This window comes from Suricata suricatta, chromosome 10 (assembly GCF_006229205.1).
Source record: "Suricata suricatta isolate VVHF042 chromosome 10, meerkat_22Aug2017_6uvM2_HiC, whole genome shotgun sequence".
In the NCBI taxonomy this organism is placed as follows: domain Eukaryota; kingdom Metazoa; phylum Chordata; class Mammalia; order Carnivora; family Herpestidae; genus Suricata; species Suricata suricatta.
This window is the reverse complement of record NC_043709.1, coordinates 94,970,274-94,991,085: the sequence shown is the minus strand read 5'-3', so window position 1 is coordinate 94,991,085 and position 20,812 is coordinate 94,970,274. Positions and strand designations below refer to the sequence as shown.

General features: G+C 40.0%; 1 protein-coding gene across 1 annotated transcript; it reads left to right on the top strand.

Moving 5' to 3' along the window:
* Window positions 1-230: 230 nt before the first annotated feature.
* TMEM52B (transmembrane protein 52B) lies at window positions 231-7,687 on the top strand. The gene is made up of 5 exons (XM_029954603.1): window positions 231-442; window positions 2,452-2,495; window positions 3,999-4,037; window positions 4,565-4,731; window positions 6,174-7,687. Exons 1-5 carry the CDS (start codon window positions 362-364, stop codon window positions 6,413-6,415), a joined length of 573 nt encoding a protein of 190 aa, XP_029810463.1. The 5' UTR covers window positions 231-361; the 3' UTR covers window positions 6,416-7,687.
* Window positions 7,688-20,812: the final 13,125 nt, after the last annotated feature.

Here is a 20,812-nt window from a genome sequence, read left to right as displayed (position 1 = left end):
AGTCTGTAATTTTGAGGACCGATGTGTCCTCCCTGAATGTCTTCCTATGGGGGACGGTGGAAGGAAGTTAAAGACATACAGAATGGATTACTAAGAGGGAGGGAAAGAAGGCAGAGGGAAGCCAATGTGCAGAACATAAAAGCAGAATAGAAATAGAGAAAGAAACCAGATGAAAGGGGAGAGAAAGACCACAGAAAATAAAAACCCAAAAGAATAAGAGGATAGAACGAAAGGGAGTGAGAAAGAGCAAGAGAGAGAAAAAAACGGATTTACTGCTGAGAAGTTTGTCTCCTTAAGTCCTCCAGGTCCAGAAGTCAGATCTAGCACAGAGCATGGAAAGGAGGCAACAGACACACAGTCCATGAACCTGGAGAAGCAGTTCAACTTCATGAGGATGCAAGCTCAGGCCATGACAGCCTCTGCCCTGGTGTATTTCATCCAGGTGAGTCGGGAATTCATCCAGGTGAGTCGGGAAAACACAAACATAAAACTTTGTTTGTTTCTCAGATAAATCAACTCTCAGAGGACCTTGGGGGAAATGAATGAGGGGAAAGACATCTATTGAACCAAAGGGGTAGTGGGGAAAGAATAATTGGAATGTTTCCCTAGTGGGCCAATGGCGTCAGTAAAATGGGAGTGGTGGTGGCAGAAATTAGGGTACCCATAGATACATGCAGGATAGCTATGGTCATTTGGAAGTGCCACTTATCTATATTTCTTTTAGCATCATATCACCCATTCCTCAAAGTCTCAAATATATTATCAAAAATAAGTACACAGTTCCTGTACTAGGAGTTTCCACCGCGGTCCTGGTACAGTTCTAGCAGCTCAGGAGTCTCCAGATCAGAAATAAGTTAATAGAGGAAAAACTCTTTCAAAATACTTTGGACGTCTATTTCTCCCCACCAAAAATCAGAAGCATCTAAGTAAGTTATTAGCTGAGAAAAGGGTCATTAGACTGAGGATCCTGGACAACTGTCAAGGGGATGTGTACATAGCCACGAACTCGAGAAAAGAGGAAACGCAAATGAAGCAACTGGCTGGTATCAGATCTCTGAACAGCTCCTAGCGGGGGATGGGCCGTCTGTTTTGGTTTCTGGGTCCTAGTTAAAATAATGTCTGCAAATCCATTTCTTTGTTTTTGTGTTTTCCTTTTGCTTCCTCTTCTTTTCCTTGCTGTTTCCTTTCCTTCTTTCCTCTTCTTTTTGTTTTCCTCTTCCTTCCCCCTTCTTCTTCCTTCTCCTTCTCCTCCTTCTTGCAATAGTACCCAAAAGAAGTGTTTATCTGTTTAGCACATTAAGCGTTTCTTACCTTTAGTTGGAAAGAGAAACAAAGAAACAGGACTGCGCTGAGAAAATACACTTTCTCATCCTTAATGGTCAACCATTTTAAATTAAAGAGAGTTTCTCAAATGTTGTCTGCAGAGGACAGCTGGTTAGTCCTTTTACAAATCCTTTTTGTCTGATGTGTCATGATTCTGTGTGTCTCTGCTCGCTGCCATAAACTCTCAATGAGTACAAATCTCTGTTCCTTGTTGTGGGCCTTGGTGGGTTTTGTTGTTGATTTCCTGAAAATATTAAGTCATTTAAGTTATTGGAAGAGAGATACAGTTTCTGAATACAAGTTTCTCTATTTGGGGAGAAATCCAACTGAAATACAAGGTAAAAGAAGGAGTAGAATCTTTCATTTTTAGTAGGAGGGGTGTGTTAACAATACCAAAGAGTTGTTAGAGCAGATTTATCCCTTGTTCTATTAATTCATTCAACACATATATATGATAAAGGTTGATCTGAATTCTGGCTACCTCAATGAGAGGACTCAGTTGGTCATGTTAACTTAAATTCCTTTGCCTCTGTCACTTAATCTTTCAAAATAAGGTTAAATATATAACCACCTACATGATTATCTCAATGAAACATTATGACATAGTGAAAAATGTTAGCTGACTGAATAAATAGAGTAGCTGCTGAATAAATACAGTTGTTCCTTCCCTTTGTCCCTCCCTCCACTTTTTTGGTATGGTGTGTTATTGATGTACTAAGGGAATAAAAAAAGAGGAGTGGGGTAGAATTCAGTTTGTAACTGGGAAAGAATTAGGAAGGTAATATCAACATCCTGGGGGAAAGATCAGGAAATTTCTAGAACAAACAAATTTAGTTAAATGCTGCCTAAGTTGTAATGCTCACCCACCTCCGAAAAACAAAACAATAACCTCCCCCCAAAGCAAAGATATTTGCTCTTCCAAGTTATTCCATTTCAAATATAGTAATCAACAGGCATGGGAGCAATGAAAACAAACAATCCTAAACCCAGCTGACCCTATGACCTTGTCCTCATATTTTCCCGGCTGTCACTATACAATTTAATGACACAGAGTCATGAGGGCAGTCGATAGGCTGTAAGTAGAGCAACGAGACATTTCCCTGTCTGAGACCATTTCCCTTCCTACAGCTTCCTCGGGCAAGATGTGAGGAAAACTGTGTGAACCCTGAACAGTAAGTATCTGAGACCAAACTGGGAAGAAGGAGAAACAGACAAAAACCTTAGTACCCAACATGGGGTCAAGGAGTCATTAGATTATCTGTGACTTCCCTTAATCTTGACTTAAATGGGCATCAGCCCAGTAATGTCACAGACTGGGTTATCCGAAAATAAAGACACACACTTGTGTGTCATCCTGAGTACTTAAAATAATATCACTGACAGCACTTTTTTTCCCCAAAGCCAATCTTCCCATTAAAACGTCAGAATTAATCTCAATTTATATAGTCACAGAGATTTGAAAAAGGTTTTCTTTCTCATGCTTCCTAGTGACTCATCAAGACTGACTGGGCTCAAAATCTCCTCCGGGGCAGATAGGTTTGGGTAATTCCAAAATAGCATCACCACCTGAAGTATGAAAAGCATTTTCTGTACTTTAGGGCATGTCGCTATTTATTGCTAATGTCTTTTAGCTACCACTTTGAGGTCAATATCCCTTAATCTGAACCTATCACAAGTAGGTCTTACATAGACACAGAGGAAGACAAGGGGAAGAGATTCATTTCACTTGGTGGTAAATTATTTAAAAAAAAAAAAAAACAAGGCCAGTTGGAACAAAACACTTGTTCAGCCTGCAGGAAAACGCATTATTTAGCCATGGGAAGGGTTTCTCAACAGCCAAGTGTTTTAAACCCAGGGGAAATGGTGGTGACCTTGGCTGTTTGTCTCACTGTCAGAGGTTTTAGACACTCCCCCCCTCCACAATCCATATTTTTTTCACCCCATAGAGAAAATGCATAATTGCCATTATTAATTTAGTTAATTTAATTAACTTTCAACATGGTGAAGTTGGCTTCGACATTTTTCTTTCTTCCTGTTTGGCTTCAGTGGATGTACATATCAGTTTTGATTTTGGAGGTGAAAGTTCAAGGGGTTTTTTATGGTGAGAGTTTTTATGGTGGCCCTTTTTACGATAATTTGCATAAATTACAAACTTCATTGCATTGTTTTCAAGCATATAACTGAAATTTTCTTTATGTTTAAATTTTATTGATCTTTCATGTATCCAAATGTTAACGTCCCTGTCCGTTTTCAAGCTTTGTAAATGTACATTCCAAGCTCTTCCTTGGTAATTGTCCTCCTAACGGTTTACAGTGGTCATGATTATACTTTCCATAAACGCTGTTCTCATAATCACTACTCTAGTAGGTCCTGTAATGATTTACAAAATTATTTACATAATGCCATCTGTAGTATAATTCTTAAGGCATCCCATTTTGCAGTATATTCCGCTGGTTATAATGAAGTCAATATAACTTGTATGTTAACTAACGAATTAAAATACAAAATTAAAATATATACACATATATATTCACAATATATAAGTTGTGATGCTTTTATTATAACAAGGTTGTATATTACACAGTAACTCATATTTCTGATTCTGGAACTACAATAGGCATTGACTATATTTTTATTGCAAAAAAAAAAAAAACACCTTTATTCTTTCTCCATAGTTGCTTGACCACAGATTGGGTACATCTCTGGTATATATGGTAAGTTTCAATTCCAACACCCAGAAAGACATCTCAAAGGAACTTTCTTTTTCTGAAGGGCACATGTTTTTTATTTAGTTAGTTAATTTTTAGATATATTGATGGCAGGAAAACGAAACGTGTGAGACGCCCAGCCTACTTCACCTCGCATCCCGTGGAGTAAGGTTTCTTTGCCTAATCATTAGCTATGTGACAATATGCCAGGATTTCCTATTTCAATACCATCTCCTGGCCAATATCAAAAGGTTATTGTGTATTTTCTCCAGGTTAGCCCCAGAAATTTCTACAGAAAGGAGACTTCTTTATAAAGTAACAACAAACCCTCCACACCACATTAACTCCCTTACTGTTTTAATGAACCGATTCAGTCTTTCTGACAAATAAGTATATGCCTATTAAGAAGCATTATGGTGATTCTATAAAATATTCAAACAAAGTCAAAGTGCAGACACCGAAGGCTGATTACTGCCAGGGCTGGAAAACACACAGACGCAGGGCTCTCTCACTGTCCCTTGATCCTCCGGCAGGTTGCTGGTGGTAATTGGCGCGCTGCTGCTCCTGTGGGGCCTGACTTCTGTGTGCTTCCGCTGCTGTCTGAGTCGCCAGCAAAATGGGGAAGAGGAGGGCCGGCCTCCCTATGAAGTGACAGTCATCGCTTTTGATCATGACAGCACTCTCCAGAGCACGATCACATGTGAGTACTGTGACATTATAACACTGGATGGTGATTGAAAGAACCATCAGGACAGTGCAGCAGATATAGAAACAAGGACCGAATAGTACCCTTTAGAAATTGTTCAGGGGCGCCTGGGTGGCTCAGTCAGTTAAACCTCCGAAGTCAGCTCAGGTCACGATCTCACAGTCTATGGGTTCGAGCTCCACATTGGGCTCTGTGCTGACAGCTCAGAGCCTGGAACCTGCTTTGGATTCTGTATCTCCCTCTCTCTGCTTCTCCCCCATTCACTCTCTGTTTCTGTCTCTCAAAATAAAATAATAAAAACATAAAAATTTTTTTAAAAAGAAATTGTTAAAAAAATTTTTTAAATATTTATTTATTTTTAAGAGACAAAGACACAGCATGAGCCAGGGAAGGGGAGAGAGAGAGAAAGAGAGAGTCAGAGAATCTGAAGCAGGCTTCGCACTGTCAGTGCAGAGCTCAATGTGGGGCTCAAATTCACAAACTGTGAGATCATGACCTGAGACATGAGATCCTGACCTGAGCCAAAGTCAGATGCTTAACTGGCTGAGCCACTCAGGCACCCCTGGATCGTATGAGGATTCTAGAACTCAGAGTCATTTTAATTTCAGGAGGCCTGAGGGTGTGGTGACCTGGGCTGACACTGATGCTCAAGTAGTTGTCTGACTGATGATAGAGTGAAGAAAGAAGTAGAAGTTTAGAGAAAATATTGGAAATGTTTTATAGGAAGAATAACCCAGAGTATAAACTTATTTTGATAAAACTATTTTAAACCGTGAGTGAATCCTTTTTTTCAAAAATGTCTTGGGTTTTGTGAGAACTTGTATCTTCTATTATCAACATATATTATTTTATATCTTTGGAGAAATCAGTCATGGTACTTTCAATCCTTTGTTCTGTAGTGTATCTATGAATACACTTACATATTAGCCTAACACCCCTTTGATGATTATAAAAGACTTTCCTTTATCCCCCTCTGTTCTCTCCTTTATATTATATTCTTTCCTGAAATAAGAGAAGAAACACCAGGCAGAAGAGCAGGTGTCACAACACTGTGATATTTATTTTGAAAAGAGAATATGTTTGCCATTCACCTTTCCTATGTATGGTCATTTCAGAGAAAAGGTAAATAAGACAAAAATAAACATTTCTAAGGAATCTGCATTATTAATGCATTGGTGTAAAGCCTATAAAAGGGAAAGGACAGGGCTGTGAGACATGGGAACATAGGTTAGTTAGGGACCCCACAGAAGACAGGCTCTTGTAGCAGAGGGAAGTTGGTTTCTAAATGAGCCTCATGGCATTTTCAGAACATCTGTGGCCGAGCATGACAATGAGTTTGGACACTTGCTAAAAATGAAAAGAAATTAAGTGTGTTGTAAGACCAATTTCTGAGGATGCTGCCTTCTCTTGAGCTCTATTCCTTCTTTTTTCACCAGCCCTGCAGTCAATATTTGGCCCTGCAGCTCGAAGAATCCTGGCTGTAGCTCACTCCCACAGCCCCCTGGGCCAGCTGCCCTCCTCTTTGGACACCCTCCCAGGGTATGAAGAATCTCTTCACATGAGTCGCTTCACAGTTGCGAGGTGTGGGCCAAAAACACCTGATCTACCCCCAGGGCTGGAAGAAAAGCAACTGACTCCAACTGACAAGTCTCCTCAAGCAGGACCCTCTTCTAACTGATAGGAATTCTGGTTTTATAAATGGGGCAGGGGGTATTCCCAGAGTATCTCCAGACAGACAAATGGGACATTTTTTTTCTAGCTTTCAGAAGACTTAGGATGACATCTAAACGTTATTCCGTGGAAAGGATGGGTTCCAAGCCTTCATTTCCAGCCCCATGTACTTTCTAGTAAGAATGCTCTGATTGCAAACTTGAGCTCCTTAACCAATGGCCAAAATTGGCAAATAACCTCTTGCACTGGTGACTAAGACTGAACCAGGAGAGCATCAAAAGTACCTTGAATTTCTTTAGCTATGGAGTTCCTTTACCCGTGGGCTATGGCAGGTGTTTTTCTTCCTGCCAGCTATAATGCAATAGTAGATTGTAATACATGCGAGGAGAAAGACAAGAGCATAGGCACAACCATCAACATTTTAGTGCACCAAAGCCAGGAATTCTTCCTCTTGAGGGAACATTCACTTTTCTACTGAATAGTGAATAATAACAGTGATAACTCTTGGCATTACATAATACCTAAGTGGACATTCAGGATCCAGGGGTAGGATTGTAGATATGGACTAAGGATTGTAGAACATAGTATCGAAGTGCCAAATATCAAGGTCTTTCATTCACTCTGGTCTACTCACTAGCAGTATGAGAAACCGCATGGAGTGCAGTAACAGTTTCTATTAATTTCTCAAGTCCTCTGACTTGCAGACACATGCACACACGTGCGCATGCATGCACATACACACATAGTCTTTTCTCACTCTAAAAGAATAGCATTGTTATGCTTTTCCCTTTCTGGCTGACCACTTAAAGCTAGGTTGTCTATAGTGACACACGCTAGTCTCTAGGAGTGGCCTTCACTGCCACCTAGTGGCCATGGTAGAAAATGTATTCTGTGTGAGCCTATCTGCACCTCTCTCCGGCTCTTGGAACAATTAACTGAACTCAGCCTGGATATTATTCTTCCCATGACACCATCCTGCTGTCTAGTGCTAAGCTGCCCACCTGACAAAGGAGTTTCCTCATCTGTAAAATAGGGGATAATGACACCTCCAAGGATTGTTGTGAGGATCAAATAAGCTAAATATAAATGACAAGATTGGTAACGTATTATGCACATGTATTTGTTACTCTTAATATTGGCATCTAATTTTCACTTGGCTACTATGATTCTGAGAATTGTGTTGTCTTTTGGCCACTCAGCTTGTTAGGTTATCGCTAAGTCACGTCAGAAGTCACTTTGTTTCATCAATAAATATTTGTCGATTGAGGTTAACAACCAACGATGTGTGATTCCTATTAAAGTAGTCTGTGTAGAGGTAAGGAATATTTGAGAAAACTCGGTTATTTGGCAATTAGCTTCATCACTGGTGGAGTCATACCCAAGGGATGGCTCATTAGCATAGCACCTCATTAAATACATTCTTGGAATGTTCACTCAGCCCAAGGGGAAAATGTTCTAATTGAGTATAACCTGCTGGTGATCTGAATTTTTCCTGGGTCATTTATCACATTGCCTCTGGAAATTGTTAAAATGCATGAATTGTTAATAGACCCTGAGGTGGCCCTGTTTTGCTACTGCCAAATGAATCACCTCATTATCACACATCCCATAAAATAGTCTAGGCTCATTTGTCCTTCAAGATACCACAGTCTTGAAGAAGTTAAAATATCATCCGGTAGAAAAAAATCTTGGCAGAAATCCTGCCTATAGGTATCTTATTATAAAGAGATTTCTCTCCTTGCCCCTCCCCTCTCCTCAAACAAGTAAAATCTTCCATTCCTGTAACCCTTCCATTTTGTCAGAATATTAACACCCATTTGGCTTTACTTTGGTCTGTACTCAATCCACCTGTTAATCAGTGTAATAACTTTCACCACTGCTCTCAATTTCTTTAAACCCCTTCTTACTTTTCTCACACCCATCCTTCAAACTTTAAACATTGGTTCAACGAAGCTAATGGATCTCTTCCCAAAGCCTACACTGCTGAGCAGTGCTGCAGAAAGCTTCACGCTAGTGAGAGGTCATGATAAGCTCATGGTCTCCAACACCACTTGAGCCATATACCATTTCTTCTAGAGTTCTTAGGTAGTTCTCCACTCCTTTTAGTAGTTATTCAGATTCAGTGGCCACCTTCAAACTCCACATCTCCTCACCTCCTTATTAATCCAAGGCAGGGAACACATCCTCCTCATTCATAGAGGAAATGAAGCCTTCAGGTAACTTCCTAGCCCAAAGCTATATAGCTCTGCAGAACTGTACCTGCTCTTTCCTCCTTTTTTCCAGTCACATTGAAACACATGTCCTTCCTCCTCAAAGTATAACACATCTAATTGTGTTATGCATTACATTTATTCAACAATTTCCCTGTTCAACAGGCATTAGTTAAGAAATTCTCTGCCAAGAGTACTCAGAGGCAGCTGGGCATAAAAGAGTGGGAGAGACACGTAGGGACTCTGACTCATGGTCCTCATAGAGCTTAAGAAAAGGTCAAAAATAAAATGGGAGTAAGCATGAATAGTGCAGAGAACCTCAATGAAAAGGTAGAATGAGGGAAGAACATTTTCAAAGATGGTGAAAAGTTTGATAAGTGTGAGGAACTGAAAAAAGAGTAGCTGATTACACTAAGCTAAGGAGAGAACCACAGAAAATGGAGTCTGAGCAGGAAAAGGAGTCTTGGGGGTAGGGAGTCTAGACTCTATTTTACATGCACTGAGAAACCATTGAAAATTTTAAACAGTAAGTCACTTGATGCAATTTGAATTTTAAGACAATGACTTCTGATGCTACAGGAGAATGGACTGAGGACGCCAAGTATGAAAGCACGAAGACCCAATGGGAGGTACTGAGGAAGCAGAGACCAGATGTGACTGAGGCTAGTCCATGACTAGGGACTGACATGGTGCTGCTAGAGGTGGAAGCAGAGACAAATGTAGGGATTTGAAAGATATGCTGGAGAGAAGGTCATCAATACTTGCTGATGGACTGAGTAGCGAAATGTAGTAAAGGCAAAGAGTGACAAATAATTCTTAGATCAGTGACCTGAGCCAATACTTGGAAGGTATAGCTATTTATTAGGATGGGAAAGATTGGGAAAGACCAGATTTAGGGGAGAGCTCAAGTTAGTGATTTCTAAAATGGGGAAAAGGCATTTTATAACAAAATATATCCCAAGTTAATCTAAGGCAATGCCTACTTCACTAAAGTAGCAAAAAAATACAGATGTGCCAATGAGAAAAATCAAAGTTTTCCTTAGTTTGTAAAAAATAAAAGAAAACTAAATTCCATATTAGGCCTTTATACTCTTCAGTGTCTGTAAGATAATCTAGTGGTGGGGCGCCTGGGTGGCTCAGCCAGATAACCATCTGACTTCGGCTCAGGTCATGATCTCATGACCTGTGAATTCAAGTCCCGTATCAGGCTCTGTGCTGACAACTCAGAGCCTGGAGCCTGCTTCAGATTCTGTGTCTCCCTCTCTCTCTCTCTCTGCCCCTCTCCTTTTCATGCTCTGTCTCTCTGTCTCTCAAAAATAAATAATTTTTTAAAAGATAATTTACTAGAAATGGCAAAGATTTTTGGAAATGCCTATCTGAGGCTGAGGGGTCTGAATAGGAAGATATAAGTATGGAACCCATCAAGTTAAAATGTCTATTTATATTGTGGAAATAATTCCGAATGGAATCAGGAAGTCTTGAAAGCGGACCTCTCATGCATGTACCCCTCATTGTAGCCTACATAAACAGCAGGAAAAAGGAAGAGAAGAATTATTTTAACAAGAGAGGACATTACATCTCCTGATTCTTAAAAAAAGAAGGAATATCCCTGCCTATCCCAGCAACAAAATGCTAACCGTTGCTTGCAGATGAGAAATTGCTACAACCTCAAACTCATTCTCCCAAAACACTTTTGTTCAAACAACCATTCCCACTTTCCTCCTAAAACCTAATAAAAGTGACCTTGCTTTTGTCTCTTTGGACTTACCTGTGATTCACCGTAGCTTCCTGTTCTGAATCCCTCCTCTGTTCCCACATAAACTCAGTTTTTTACTCAAATAAAATTCTCTTTACTATGTTTAAAGTTAACAATATATGGTTGGCTCTTGAACGTCAACTGGAATAGTGTGAATCTACTTATACATGGATTTTTTTTTCAATACAATACAATACTATGAATGTATTTTTGCTTCCTTATGATTTTCTTAATAACATCTTCTCTAGCTTGCTTTACTGTAAGAATAAAGTATATAATATGTATAACATGGAAAATATATGTTAATCAACTATTTATGTTATTGATAAGGCTTCCTGTCAATAGTAAGCTATTAGTAATCATGTTTTGGGCAAGTGAAAAGTTATACATAGATTTCTGACTGGGTGGGGGTCAAACCACCCCAACCCCTCCCCTACCCCACACATTGTTCAAGGGTCTACTATATATGGGTATAAATGAGATAATTATCCCCCCGTCCTTACCATCCTTCTTCTTCTGCCTCTTTCTTAGTCTTACTTTTTACTGGCTTCCTTCCTTCCTTACATAGTAGTTTAGTATGAATTATATATTGTAAAATGAGGGGGGCATGGAGTTGAAGAAAAATGTCACATTGTGAAGGCTTACACTGAGTAATTCAGATACTGAACTTGAAGACAAGGAGGGTTACTTAATGTTTTATTAGCAGGAGAGTTTCATAATGTGATCAACATTTTGAAAGCTATTTCAGGTGTGCCTGGGTAGCTTAGTTGGTTAAGCATCTGACTTAGGCTCAGGTCATGATCTCCCGGTTTGTGGGTTCAAGCCCCGCATTGGGTTCTGTGCTAAAAGCTCAGAGCCTGTAGACTGCTTCGGATTCTGTGTCTCCCCTTCTGTCTGCCCCTCCCCTGCTCATGCTCTGTCTCTCTTTCTGTCTCTCAATAATAAATAAACCTTAAAAAATTTGTTTAAAGAAAACTATTTCAGTGAAAGTTTGAAGTCTTAGCTTTAAATGTAAGTCTCCATTTCAGCTAAGAGTATATTGTAAAAATCCCAGTTAAAGGTGGTGAGAGTCTGAAAAGGAACACTGGGGGTGGTGATGAGAGGGACTATAGTGTTACCTTCTTGTTAGCAGAATTCCAGTTTCTTTCGAGCTTTCTTTAGATCTTTCCACTTATCCTAAGCAGCAGAGATTCTCTCCCACCCCCTTTTTAGCTCAAATGACACAACATGTATAAACCTTCTGCACCCTGACCATAAAGCTGCAACTATTCATTTTCTACAGCTCACTTTAGGTTTCTTAGAGTGATACACTAGTCAACCCCTCCCATCCCTCAATGTTTCCATCACTTTTCACTTGCCCAAACTGAAACTCATACAAGGGGTCGTGTCCAGGGGGTATCAATATCTGAAAGGAGGAATCTGTCCCTACAGAGCAGGAAGAGTTGACTAGATAACACAAAGCTCTTAGTCCAAGAGGGAGACCTGAAAGACGGACATATATTGACTTACACAGGACTCTAAGACAATATAGGCTCTCCTTCCTGGGGGAAGATGGGTCCAAGAAAGATTGATTAGGCTACAATGACTAGCTTTATCTGTGGTTTGGAGGCAAATAGCACAGGATGACTGTGTAGGGGAGGACAAAGAATTTTCCCTTCACCTTCCTAGGTTCTTGGCTGAGACACCTCAGTATTAAAAAGAGATATTAACAAAGGAAAAAATAGAAATTCAATAACATGTATACCTCCTGTATACATGAAAGAGACCCCAGAAAATTGAGTAACTTCCTAAAATGGCCCAATCACCACCTTAAATATCATCTCTGGCTAAAGAAAAAAAAAAGGGGGGGGGGCATATGAGAAGACACTAGGAAAAGAACAGTAAACAAAAGTATGATTATTAAGCAGATTTATGTCACTGTCTTCTCCACTGATGAGAGTTTCTCAAGATTTAGTCATCTTCCTCTCCTGATACGGAGAGAAAAAAAACACCTGCTCCTGTATGTTTGCCTTATAAATGTAAACCTCTCTTATAAAACTTTTACCCAGTTTTCAGAGTTCTCCTGTGTCTGCCGTTTCTGAAAAGTAACCTTCTTAGGATAATCCTTATGTCAAAGAGACATATTTTGAGGTGGCAATTCTACTTGCCTTTCACCTGCTTCTGGTCCACATCTAGACCTGGAATTCCAGTATTAAATCTTATTGAATTAGCCTTATAAGCGTGGTCTATAAGACCTTTGTTAGAGAGTGTGGTTAGTTTATACATAGAGTTAACTTGTATATGAGAATATGGAAATAAAACAAAAATGGGATTTATGTAACAAATTTAGGAGGCTGACAAGAAAAATGGCAAAGTCTGAAAATGGCAAGTTTTGTTTTCTTTTACTTGGTTGAGCAGATTGTCTCGAAGGCAATAAGGAGGCCAGGATGGGAAGTTTGCCCTTGAGCCGGCAGACTGACTGGGAAAACAATTACAGTGATTTATGGATTGTCCAAGATACACTGAGACTTAAATTGTGGGAAATACTTTACATGCTGTCTCTGAATAATGTTGGCCAGTGTTTCTCTTGGCACCTTTACCTTAGTTAACCTGTAATTGCACTACTTCCCATCTCAGAATTCCTCATAACTTTAAGAGTTTGAAAAGCATATCAGGAACACGGTAATACTTGAGTTGAACTCTAAAGGATGATAGAATTTTAAATGTCAAATACACAGTATAAGAGCACTTCTTTTGTCTGTGAGTTAAGAGAAAAACTGAGAAGGTGAATTACAGAGAATGTTAAAAATTCCAAGAATGATACAATAGGAATGAATCTGGAAAGACAGGTTAGCATCTTTGCATGTGATCTTTGTAGATTGATCTTTATCCTGCGTTCTATGAAAGCCACTGTAAAGTTCGAAAGAGAGAAAAGAGGTCATGCCACTTGTAAGATGCTTTGGCCGTTACTAGAGCATGAGTAAGAGGTGAGATCTGGAATACAAGGAGACCATTATGGTCTTGAACTAATCCGAAGACAATGCTTCTTCCATGTCTTTTAAGTATCATGTCTCTTTTCTATATTTCTGCTTCTCAAAACTTATATTTTAATTGTTTCTGTTGCCCTATAATCATTTCTGCCCTTGTTTGACAAATGTTATCAGTGTTCCAAGGGACTAGACCTTTCTTGAGTACCAGTTTGTATGCCAGACTTGCCTATACAGGATGTTTCCTGTACTACCTTCTTACACTGAACTTAGAACCTGCTCCCCGCCCACCATGATGTTAATACTAATCACTGTAGGTGGTCGAGTTGAGTATTGCCCTCTCTCTTTTCCAAAAGGGTCATAAATCCAACTCAATAAATACCAAAGTAGATCATGGAAATTCAATTCAAAGGAGACAGAAGTCCATCGGGAGTCAAATAAGTGATAAATAACTATAGCCCTTTAATTCTCCATTAGTGATCAGCTTTGGAGGCTCAACTGCAGAGAAGTTACATACTCTGCAATGAGCTGACTGACTGAGCTGAACCTCAGACTCAACTTCCTTGGACCCCAAACTCCAAATTGAAAAATCTTTTCCTCTTACTTTTAAAATTTAAGCTTTACTCCTTTTAATCAAATGTAGACTTTCATGCTGATTACAAAGTCAAATAGCTCTACAAGGCTTATGAAGAAAAATAGTACCTCCTCACCACGCACATTTTTCTACCCCCTACTTTGTAGCTCATCTTTTTAAACCTACATCTCTCCAAATACTTACACATATGTTGCTATTCTTGATTTTTATTTTCAGTTTGGTGTATCACACACTGACTTGCTATTCAGGAAGAGGAAAATGTAGCTCTTTTTTATCACCACCATCTATACTTGGCTACCAAGACATATTGGAACATCTCTAGTGCCCTCCCCCATTTTCTAAATATAGTTATGTCATCATTTTGATTAAATGAGCATATTGGGAAGCAGGAACAAGACTGTTAATGGCTAGGAGCCTGAAATCAGGTTTTATATGTAAAAATTCGAATTCTGTTCCTTACTCCCTTACCCATCTGGTTATAGTCACTCCACCATTCTATGCTTCAATTTCTTCATCTGTAGAATGATGATAAAATAAGTAAATATACATTATATAATTATGTGAGGATTATGAGGGTTGATACATATGTACATATGACATATAAAACATGTATGTTATATGTAAGAGTTATCTTAAGATGGCAACCAAGCAGCCATTTTGCTGTGGGTCAGAGAACTCCGTGCACCGACAACCCCCACCCCCACCCGTAGACTTGGAATGTCCCATGCCATTTGAAAACAGCCAATCATAAAGCTCCAGCTTCCCATCACCCCGACAAAGGAGGCAACCTATCCCATCCCGCTACGAACCTAAAATGCTCTTATTTGGTAATCTGCCCTCCCAAGACCAAACTCAGAACTCTTTCACCCATAAAATACCTCGCCCCTCCCATACCAGGTGTGACTTCCCTGACTCCCCACTCCTGGAGTCACAGAACCTCGCCCAGGAGTTGCAGATCCCAATAAAGGCTTTCTTGGCTCCATAACTTGGTCTCCTTCTTTCCTCTTGTCTCTGCCTCCATCTATTAAATCTTACATTATACATTAAGAAGTATTCACTTTTACTATCTTGTTGATTATCTCTCTCTCCCATGTTAAATACAGTTTCCTAAATCCTATGTCTTTTCCTTTCTTGGTTTTCGTCCTCATTTGGGGAGTGCTTTCTGAAAACAGATACGTAAGAAGTAAAGTTTTGGAGGGCTTCCATGCCCAAGTTATGTCTTGTGCTACCTTCTTATTTAAGTAGTAATTTGACATAAAATTCTAGAAAAAAAATTTCTCTTAGGAATATTTATTTATTTACTTATTTCTGAGAGAGTGAGAGTGTGAATGTGGGAGGCTGGCAGAGGGAGAGAGACAGAGAATCTTAAGTATAACGAAGGGCTCGATCCCATGACTCTGGGACCATGACCTGTGCTGAAAGCAAGAGTAGGGCACTCAACCAACTGAGCCACCCAGGCGCCCCTCCCTTAGGATTTTAAAGGCATAACCAGCTTTAAATAAAATCTGACCTCCTGCCCATATTTTCTGTTTTCTCTGAGTCTCTTAGTATTTGAATTCTGGATCTCTAATTTTTGTATCCTGGCCCCTTCATCATCTTCTTGTCAAGCTGAAAAAAAATTTTTTGTCGAAATGAAAAAATTTCAACGGTCTTCTAATAATTTTATTAAATGTTACCTTTCTCATTCTCTCTCTCTTTCCCTCTGTCTAAATATATGTATTTAGGCCTGAATATTCATTGGTTGTAACTTCTTTGGTTTCATGGATGCAATATTTTCTTTCCTTTTTATGAGAATATTAATGATAAATTCTTTGAGGTTGTAATCTCCCTAATAGTCTTTTTCTTTCTCTTGAAGTACTTGTTCACTGTTTGTTTCATATCAGATTTTTCTTTCAAATCCTGCCTCCTTAGTGTCTGCTCATGTTTAAGAACAGAGCACTAAAAGGCTCATTTACATTCTATATGCAGGCAAACCCAGCTGGGCTACCAGAATTCTGGGCACGGATTTAGGAGGGAAAGGGTTGGGGATTCAAGAGTCCCTGTGTAAATTCTCAATCTCCCTGTTCTCAATGAGCCATCCTTGAGCCTGGTTCCTCCTTCTGCCGCAGTTGATAGACCTTGTTTATCCCATACAAGTACGAAATCTCCTGTCTGTACAGGAATGGGGAGGAATAATCACGTGGTTGTATCAGACAAAAGAGGTAAACTGGGGGCAAAAATTCCTGAACCTTTCTCTCTACATTCTATAATGAATAATGAGCTACTTTAGATTTTCCTTACTGTTGGTTCAGGATTCTCTTTCTCAAGTCTCCCTGTCAGTTATTTGTCATTTGTCAACTCTTCTTTTCATACTTATTTTGTTTTCTGCTTTTTCTCTCTCTTTCTCTCTTTTTATTTTTACTTTATGAGTTATTTGACTTCCTTTTTTCCTTTTATAGTCTGTATTTGTTTCCTCGGGTAATAGGATTCAGAACCAGTTCTCACATGTGGGTTTTTCCCCCCACACCAAGCAATTCTCTGACACTAACTGGGCGTCCTGCAGTTCAACTCAATTCTGACATTATTGGCATGTGAGAAGAGACTGAAAAAGAACAAAGACAGTTTTTTTTAATGTTTATTTATTTTTGAGAGAGAGAGCGAGCATGAGCGGGGGTGAGGGTGTGGGGGTGAGTGCAGAGAGAGAGGGAGACAAAATCTGAAGCAGGCTCCAGGCTCTGAGCTGTCAACACAGAGCATAACGTGGGATTTGAACTCACTAACCATGAGATCATGACCTGAGCCAAAGTGGGATGCTCAACCAACTGAGCCACCCAGGTGCCCCAAGAACAAAGGCCTTTACTTGTGGTCTCAGAATTGCAATCTGGGGAGCACAGATTCAGATAGAAACCCAAATAGTGTCCCACTCATGGGGTGAAAGTCTCACCAGCTCTATCCCAAGATCTGACTTTCACTGACTTTTGTCTTACATTTTTCCTTAAGCTCATCTTTCTGGTTTTATCTCTTAACTCAGGCAAATGAAGCCTGAAACCACCCCTCAGGTGATGTCAACTCCCCAACAAGACCTCCTTCAGCCCAGACGACCCAGACCTTTTGAGCTACACCTGTCTGTACAGATGGACAACGGAGTAACCCTCGGAATGACTGACAATTACTTTGACCTCATTATACTACTACTACTACACGATTTAAAAAAATTTAAAAAATAGAATAAAATCTCCACCCAAGGAGGAGCTTCAGCTTCATTTGCATAACATACAATGTATGTGTAGGCATTTTTCCTTAAGGCCCCTGCACAACTTTATGCCCTCTACAAAAGCTCTACAAGGCTTCCCTATCTACATATTCATCCTGACCTTAAATAAAAGGAACCCATTCACCCTTCCTTAGGAAGTCATTCCCTGTGATCTCCTTATTTGCTCCAAATAAAGCTTACTTTGTGTGACACCTCATCTGGTGGATCTGTGACTCACCAAGAAGCAAACTCATGTTAGTCTGGTTACAAAAGCAAGGGGTCTCTATGAGAAAGGGGAAAGGGAGCAAGCATAGGACCTGGATTTAAAAAATGAAGTTGTACTAATAAGCTGAGCTGCTTTTGGTTACACAATGATTGACTATTCTATTGGTGTTAACAAACGAAACTATTCCTGGTATGCATTAGCTAACTGTCTTCTCTTCAGAAAGTCTACAATCAGTCTTATGATCAAGATACCTCTTGTTCTGTTGACTTCTGAGAATGATTGCTGGCAAAAGAATTGTTGCTTCTGGCCCAATTCAGGAGTCTTTTTGCCCAGTTCAAGAGTTCATTTGCCATTTGTTTTAGAAAAGGGAATGGAACTTTTCTCAAAATGGAGTCTCTCGTGTCCCCAAGTTCCATACAAGCTTATTTTCTCCACTTGGAGATGATGTCAGATACCACAGGTTAAGACTTCAGTTCTACATGATTGCTCCCCCATTCACTACTTCAGATGACAATTGGAAATCCAGACTGTCACCAGTGCCCCTGGGTAGTTCAGTTAGTTAAGCATCCAACTCTTGATCTGACTCAGGTCATGGGGTTCTTAAGATCTTGCCCCATCTCGGGCTCTGTGCTGACAGTGCAGATCCTGCTTGGGATTCTCTCTCTCCTCTCTATAAACAAGCAAACAAACAAACTTAAAACAAATCCAGATGGTCACCTGAGCTTCTATAGGTCAGACTTTCTGAAGACCTGCTCCTTGGGTGATTAATTTGCTCCACTGGCTCATACAAAGCAAAGAAACATTTTACTTATGAAATTGATGCACAGGGCAAGAAATATGGGAAGAGATGCAGAGTTTCTGTGCCCTTTCCAAGAGTACCACTCTTCCAGAACCTCCAGAAACTCTATCAAATCCAGAGGCTCTGAGAACTCTGTCGTTTTAGGTTTTTATGGAGTCTTCATGACATAAGCATTACTGATTAAGTCATCACAATATCACAGACTGCCATAACTAAGTACCACAGACTGGATGGTTTAAACAACAGAAATGTATTGTTCCTCAGTTCTGGAGGCCAGACATCTGAAATCAAGGTATTGACACAGTTGATTCCTTTTGAGGGCTATAAGAGAAAATGTTGCATGCCTCTCTTCTACCTTCTGGTAGTTTCCTGCATTTTGGCTTGCAGATGGCATTATTCCCGTGACTTCACATAATTTTTCCTTTATGCATGGCTGTCACTATATTCAACTTTCTCTCTTTTTAGGACACCAATCATATTGGAGTAAGGCCCACCTTCATGGCCTCATCTTAATTTGGTCATCCACAAAGACGCTATTCCCAAAGTTACATTCATGGATACTGTAGAAATTCATCTTCATTTGGGAGGATACAGTTCAATCCATGACACAGTCGTTTTAGTGAAAAACAAATACATCTTTTTTTAATCACTCATCTTAAATGTAAAAATTCCTTTGTTCTTTAGACTATGACATACTCCACATTTTTTGGTCATTAGTTTGTATCCAAGCACTCAGGATATAAACATGTAATGTTAGAGTAAACAATTCGGTTCTAACAGAGTACTGGGAGGCCAGCATAGTGGAAGCTGTGGCCAGCTATCAGGAAAGTTAGAGGCGTGTCCTGGCAGCACTCCACAAGAAGCCAGATCAAACTAACCAGGCCCAAGATGGTAGGTGGCATGACAGGAAACCCTTTAGCAAGTAAGGAAGAAGAGGTATAAAACCCTTCTTCCAAGAAATCCCTGCCCCAAGTAATGAATAATCCACTCCTTTGCTAACAACTGCCAATAAAAGATAGAAACCCAAGCTCCAGGGTGCACAACTTTCTCTCTCTTTTTTTCTCTCTCTCAGTCATCTGCTCTTGTAATACCCAAGATTTCTTTATCATCCCCCAAAACAAGAAACCGCCAGGGAGACCGAGTCACGCATGCAAAAGCAAAGGGCTTTATTACAAGTTTAGGCTCACTGAGGCCTAAACTCGGGCTCACAGACTTTACCGGTGTGGTGGATCCATGCTGAGAGCCCCGAACAAAGGTGGGGCAGGGCTTTTATGAGTTTGGGAAGGGGGAGTGACAGGAAATGGTGACATAGGTACAGTGATCCAATCATTATTACACAATATTATTGACAGCAGATTTATCCAATTATAACATTTAGAGTGTTAACCAATCACAGAGTAGACCCAGGACCCAGGACCCTCACATAGGGTGTAACTAGCCTTAGGCCTGCCCTTAGGAATGTTAAGGGTATTACAAGGGTGGTCCCTCTTGCCTTGGGCAAGTGTGCCCTTCTATTGTCTCTTACCTGCATCCTTACACTCTAACACCTTGAGAATGTGTTTTTACTTTAATAAACGTTACTATTTTTGTCATCCATATACCATGCTGTGTCTGCTCTTGAATGTTTTCTTGTGACAAGACCAAGAACCTTTGTCAACCTCTTTGGGACAGATGGGGTCATGGCCCCAAGGCGTGGGGTCTCCCCAGTTCACCCAGCAATAGTAATATGCCATCAAATTGCACAAAGTCTACTGGGAAAAACTACGTGAAACTAAGGATTTAAATGCCATTAGAACTCTCTCTAACTCTGTATCTATCTCTCTATATCCCTATTTATATATCTTGCCTCTCTGAATGTCACTTTCTGACATTGTCTCATCTCTGACAGGTGCTTTTGGACTGCATGAAATTAAAACAATGGTTACTATAAACCTCTGATCTTATATCATCCAACTTCATCAGCAAAGAAGCTTACTTTATTAAAAAGGAGACAAGTCCAAAATGGAGTCACTTGTGCTAAGCCTACATCACCAGAGACTTAATACCTAACCTAACTGCTGTTTCAGCCTCTCCCATGAATGTGACCTTTAACCAGTCAATCTGGACCTGGTCAGCACTAGTGAGGTAATCCACTTGATAGACTCCCCACCCCCCACCCCTGCCTCAGCCCCCCACCTTCTCTCACAGGAAAATAACTTTAACTATCCACTCTTTGTTAGAAACTTCCTTTTTCTGCCTCCTGCTGCCTATAAAAAAAAGGCTTCTATGTTGTACAGTTCCTTAGAGCTCTTTCTTTCTGCTAAGATGGTTTGCTGCCTGACTCATAAATCACCAAATAAAGTAAATTAGATCTTCAACTTTACTTAATTGAAATTTATTTAACATTTTTCTTTCTTAACATTTTCTTATCTGAGAAATTTTAAGGAAAAGTTCTTATTAGTCATATGTAAGTCACCTGGCTTTCTAACTGACTGCACCTAGGTGGCTCAGTCAGTTAAGCGTCCAACTCTGGCTCAGGTCACAGCCCCAGGGTCGTGGGATGGAGCCCAGTGTGTCAGAGTCTGAGCTGAGTGTGGAATCTGGGATTTTCTTTCTCCCTCTCTGCCTTGCTCATGCTCAC

What these genes read in the sequence shown, in the direction of transcription:
- TMEM52B (XM_029954603.1), top strand. Translation starts at nt 362, where the DNA reads ATGAACCTGGAGAAGCAGTTCAACTTCATGAGGATGCAAGCTCAGGCC. An exon ending in CCCTGGTGTATTTCATCCAG is followed by an intron (nt 443 to 2,451) that starts GTGAGTCGGGAA and finishes CCCTTCCTACAG; the next exon opens with CTTCCTCGGGCAAGATGTGA. An exon ending in AACTGTGTGAACCCTGAACA is followed by an intron (nt 2,496 to 3,998) that starts GTAAGTATCTGA and finishes CTTTCTCCATAG; the next exon opens with TTGCTTGACCACAGATTGGG.